Source organism: Etheostoma spectabile, chromosome 21, assembly GCF_008692095.1.
Source record: "Etheostoma spectabile isolate EspeVRDwgs_2016 chromosome 21, UIUC_Espe_1.0, whole genome shotgun sequence".
Lineage (NCBI taxonomy): Eukaryota > Metazoa > Chordata > Actinopteri > Perciformes > Percidae > Etheostoma > Etheostoma spectabile.
Window position 1 is genome coordinate 13,939,380 of NC_045753.1, and position 5,650 is coordinate 13,945,029.

At 39.8% G+C, this 5,650-nt stretch overlaps 1 protein-coding gene across 1 annotated transcript in view; it reads left to right on the forward strand.

The window, feature by feature from the left end:
* prph2a (peripherin 2a (retinal degeneration, slow)) overlaps nucleotides 1-3,156 on the forward strand; it is a 5,453-nt gene extending 2,297 nt beyond the window's left edge. Inside the window, exons 2-3 of the mRNA XM_032502952.1 lie at nucleotides 32-209; nucleotides 2,950-3,156. Of these exons, the coding sequence (XP_032358843.1) occupies nucleotides 32-209; nucleotides 2,950-3,156 (385 nt within the window). The remainder of the gene's footprint in view (nucleotides 1-31; nucleotides 210-2,949) is intronic.
* The last annotated feature ends 2,494 nt before the right edge of the window (nucleotides 3,157-5,650 follow it).

The window sequence follows — 5,650 nt, forward strand, 5'->3', positions numbered from 1 at the left end:
ATGGAGTCCCGTTCAGCTGCTGTAACCCCAGCTCCCCCAGACCCTGCATCCAGAACCAGATGACCAACAACACTGCCCACTACAGCTATGACCACTACACGGAGGAGCTCAATGTGTGGAAGCACGGCTGCCGTGACGCCATGTTGTCCTACTATGGAGGCATGATGAACACCATCGGAGCCCTGGTGCTATTGGTCACTATTCTGGAGGTCAGGGCCAGCGATGCATCAACACAAACATTCCCTGTTGATTTATGAACTTACTTCAAAAATGATGTTTACTTCATCATGTTAAGTTTCGGTAGATTATCTACACCATCACTTAGCCTTGTTGGGCACTGCTGATCCACTGTGTGGGAGACAATCCTGCTGCAGTTTAATGGAAATCAAAATTAATCAGATGTGCATTTGACAAACCAATCTAGTGAGCAATCTTTGCCCTTAAAGTCTTTTTTGTTGTAAAACCGAAAAATACAGTTTCAGCGCACTAATGATAAAGCATGAATCTCAGATTTGTGTCACCAAAAAGAGTTTTCTGGTGTGCCGTCTTCTTTTTCTTATTATCATGTGCCAAGTTGTTATGGGCTCATTACTGCCCTCATGATGTTTTCCATAGAGGTAAAAAAAAAAAAGTGGTTAGGAAAAAACATGGGATGTAATTATTTGGACTATTCTTCTGCAGTTGTAGTGGCTGTTACATTCCCCCAACGGCCACAAGGGGCAACAATGAGCCCATACGAATGTCTCCCACTGAAACAGGGCTTACCATCCCTTTACCATGAAATGTGACCTTTAAAGGGTATGTTTGAAGACATATGATACACATAGATAAACTCTGCTTTAAGTAATATGTTTATATGATGGGGTTTTTTACATATGAAATCTCACACGCTAACTATATGTCCGTGCTGGATACTTTAGTGAAATGTCAATCAGCTGTGCTGAAGGTAGAAGTTCCCTTGTGACTCTTGTGTAGACCAAAGTTTCATATTGGACCATGATTGGTTTCATGATTGTATGTACACACTTTAAACTCAGATTTAGTGTGAACACAGAGAAACTTTCCTCCTTCAGCAGGTGAAAGTGAAAACAGCCTTCTGTTGTAAAAACAAACGTCCAAGTGGAGTAACAGTAAGCAAAACCGATTGTTGAGTGGAGGGGGGACTTTAATGATTCAATCAATTGCTCAGCTATTTTCTAATAAATTCAGGAAGGGCAAAGAAGTCAGTTAAGGACTTTGATGGCCTAGTAGCAAGCAGTGAGGTGAGGAACCTGTAAACGTACAAGGCCTCGAGCCAGTTGGCACGTCTGTCAGTCATCACCTCCCTCCTTTCCTCTTCCCTCCTTTCCACACTCGGTCTATCTACCATCTACACTTGCTTCATCTTCCCAAACAACTCTATCCTCTTTGCCTACTGTCAGGTTACCCTGCGCCAATTTTGGCATGTACGTACGAGGCAGCTTAGCAACAGCATCTTACCTGCTGCTTTCTACCCAGAGGCAAGCAGCCAAATGGCACCTTGCCTCTCGTCAAATCTCCCCTGAGCCTCCATTTCCTAGATCTGTTGTTTATGTTGTTGTCGTTGTCGTTGTTGTTAATGTCCAAGAATCTGAGCGCCATTAAACGGAAAAGCGACAAACATGTACAGATAAATCCTTAAAGTCAGCGAAACCCTGTTTGACCTCGAGCAGACAGTCCACAGCACCATTTAGATATCACCTCTGGCCCAGAAATCCAGCAGACAAACCCTTGCTCTGAACACTTTGAATTTTGGCGACACCCTGGAAGTTGATCAGATGCACATTCTGAGGAATCTCAGATTTAAGAGTAGTTATGCAAGCGTCTCAATGCTGACACTGATAGTGGGTTCAAAGGTCGGGTAATGGGTTAATCTGAGTGAGGTGTCAAGGACAGACCCACTTCCTGGAAGTTGAGCTCCCAATCTGATCTAAAGTCACAGTCTTAAATTACTTCTTGGCATTTCTAATGATAGACTCTACCTTTAGGCTATAGATTACCACAATATCAATATGTACATGTATGTTTTATTTTTATAAGCCTACAAGCCTTTAATTTTTTCCGCCTCTTCACATATTTTACAATACACGCTTTCACACAGACAGAAATTAACACGATTTATTTGACATATTATATATAAATCAAGCAAACAACTCATAACCTCTGCTTTGTTTGCCCTTCTGTTGATGTCTGTACATTTTGTCATCTAATTTATGCTGTCTCTTTGCGTTATGTAACAGAAGAAAAATAATTTCTACGATTTTTAAAAGATAATCAAAATATGGCTACAACTGCATTAATTCATCTGCTGATTATGTTCTGGATTTATGGATTGATTGTTTGGTCTATACAGACCTCAGAAAACAGTGAAAATCCCTACAGCTAAGCTGCAGATATCATTAAACGTCTCGGTCTAAAGTCCCTACAGTCCAGAGTCACAACATATTCACTTTACTGGAATGTAAGAAAAGTAAAAGCAGCAAATTCTCACATTTGTAAAACTGGAACGAGTTTGACATGTGTGCATGAAAAGGAACTGAAACGATTGATCGATTATCCAAATAGTTTCCAATTAATTTTCTGCAGCTCTAACAATCGACTAATAGTCATAGCTCATGTTCCCAACTTTCATCAGATATAATAATAATAATGTTACAGATTTGTATATACGATTTCTTTAAAAACTCAATGATGACAGTTTGTTTCCTAAGTAAAACAGCATTTGATCAATTTAAATGCAGTTAAACTTAAACTAAGTTATTTTTCCACCTATCTGTTGAATTCATTTTGTCCTATTATGACATAAGCATGTTATATAAGTCCAGGTATGTTATTGTTGCAAACAAAAACCCCAAAATATGTTTCCTTTGATCGTCCTTTTCCCCAAAAGATTCAGAAGGTTGATCTGATATGTGTCCCTGTCCGTTGCAGGTTGCTGTGACCATCGGCCTGCAGTACGTCAACAGCTCCCTGTCCACCCTGGCTAACCCGGAGGACCCGGAGAGTGAGAGCGAGGGCTGGATCCTGGAGAAGACTGTGAAGGAGACATTCACCGACATCATGGCCACGATGAAGTCCATGGGCAAAGGCACAAAGGTGGAGGAGGGGGGTGAGGCAGCGGTCGCCACGGTCAGCTGAGCTAACCCCGCCTGCAAAAAAACTGACATCACTCCCACCTGAATAGGAGAAGAAGGGGACGTGTGAGATTGCTACGTTTTTCTATCAACATTTATAATGTAGACACTACCACACACACAAACACATATTTGGGTATGAACTCCTTTTAAATGGACTCCTTTCAAATGGACTCCTTGCATAAATAATTATAAATTGTATATTCAGACATAGTGAGAGATAATGTATAGGACGAGTTATGTGATGGTTTTTCATTTTGGTAATCCCCAACCAAACCAATCCATCTCAGGCTTCCAACTGTCTTTGTGGGATTTGGATCTTTTCAAAAACGATGAGTCAATTAAACGTGTTGTATATTGATAAATGGCAGACGCTTTGCAATCACAAGTAAATATGTCATTTTTTCCGTTGTATTGTTGTCGGATAGTTTGGCGGGGATGGTGGTTGCTATGCAACCCCCCCTCTCATGGAAGCCAGAGGTGCAGAATGGAAGATATTTACAGCCCAAGAAATGCAGTGTTTTATTTTTGTTGACCTGTCTATAGTACTTTGGCTTGTAGCTGATACTGTATATAAACAATGCAAACAAATTAACCGCCCCAATTAGCTCTTTTTACACTCCAGTCCCCCAATGAAGACTGGATAAGCTCCTGCAATGGAGTGAAATTATGAATTGAATGAATCCATATGAATTATGCATTAATGTTCCGGCACACGGTCGAAGAGCGAGGCATCAGAACTGGGAGGTGAGTCCTGTAGAGAGGCAGGGCCAACTCCAAACCAGTGGAGGATGACTGAATTTGGCAGCTAAATCTTGGCTCCTGACCCCTGTACTGTAATCTCAGATCATCTTTGGTGTTTCCTTTGTGCATTCAGTATCTGTATATTGACACACACATATGTATATTCTAACAATTGGGTTGCTGTCCTTGTACATAGTGTAGAAATTATGACAAAATGTAACTTTTTTTAAAAAAAGATAACATGTATAATGTAATTAAGCTAAATCTTTTATTCAAATCCATGAACATTTTTTTCCATGTCTTGGCATTATGTGTCTGTGTAGGAGAATGCTGATTGTGAAAATAAATAAAGGATTTTAGAGATGTGATCAACAGTGAAATAAGGACGTTGTGTTGTCTCGACCTTGAGTCACACAAACCTGAGATGAGGCGTGCTGTGAGTGCTACACGGTTCCTGATTAAGTCAATAGGATAAGGACAATTAGGGCATTACTGCTTTCACATGGACATCGGATGACTCTTCACATGTCCAATGTAGAGGGGGGGTATACACTACATGCATTCACAAACAAAAGAGTGCATCTACATGTGTTAACAAGTGACTTTTCCTTGTAAAATGTTCTCTGGTGTTTTTACTGATTTCAGCACCACCCGATATATTTTTTTTTGTTAAATCAGCTCTAAAATGAGCTTTGACTTCTGAGGATGCAAGTAAACAATCTGATCCATCCCTTCAATCCATATATTGATAAATAGCAATTAGTACTGTTCTGTGTATCCATTCTCTTGAAACACAATCCACTAAAAAACATGCCAATCTCAACTGAGATCCACATATACTACGAACTCCACACATGAGGAAGCCAGTGTGGCTTAGTTAGAGCCGTGGAGAGTCATCGGGAACGGTAAAGAGGCCAACCCTGCGTGGTATTTTTGTTGGACCAAAGCACATAACAGCGCCTGAGTAGATAAGAAGCCTAATCGGCTTTAGTTTAGCATGAGCCCCTCAGCCAGGTGAGCAGGTGACGTCCTGATGCAGGGCTCGCGTCACGGAGACAGAGATAGAAAGACAAACAAGAGAAAGTCATGATCTGAGTGGGATAAAGAGGCTGGTTTGAGTAAAACAAGGAATGACAAGAGATTTTCTACAAAAACAGTGGTCGAAGAAGCCATTAGATATTTTGCTTAGGATGTAAAACGACTGTCCTTCAAGAAAAATTTTACTTCCGTAATAGTACAGAAGTATTTTTAGCTAAATATACCCAACCATATCAAAGGTAAAAGCACTCATGCGGCATAAATACTCACTGACAGTGTTACATTGTTATATTACTACATATATGATGAAGTGATCTGTATTGCTAATACTTAACTTTTCTTGGTGTATAACTGAGAAGCTAATTTTGACAGTTTGACTTGAACAATGCATCATATAAACTGTTCATAGGTTGATCTTGTATATATATTTTGAATCTGTAAGTAAATATCTGAAGTTATTTAATAACTATAGCAGATGTAAAAAATTACAAAATTTCCCTCAGACATGTAATGGAGGAGCAGTATAAAGTAAGTGACAAATTACTTTTTAACGTACCAGTAGTCGCTTTGCACCACTGGTTTCTAATGTCCGTTTGGCTTCTGGGGGCAAACACTCAAAATAACTCGTATTGCATGACAAAACTACTATCAGATACTTTTGTTTAATAGTAATACATTTGTAGAAGAAACTACCTTCAAAATACAGTCTTAGCCAA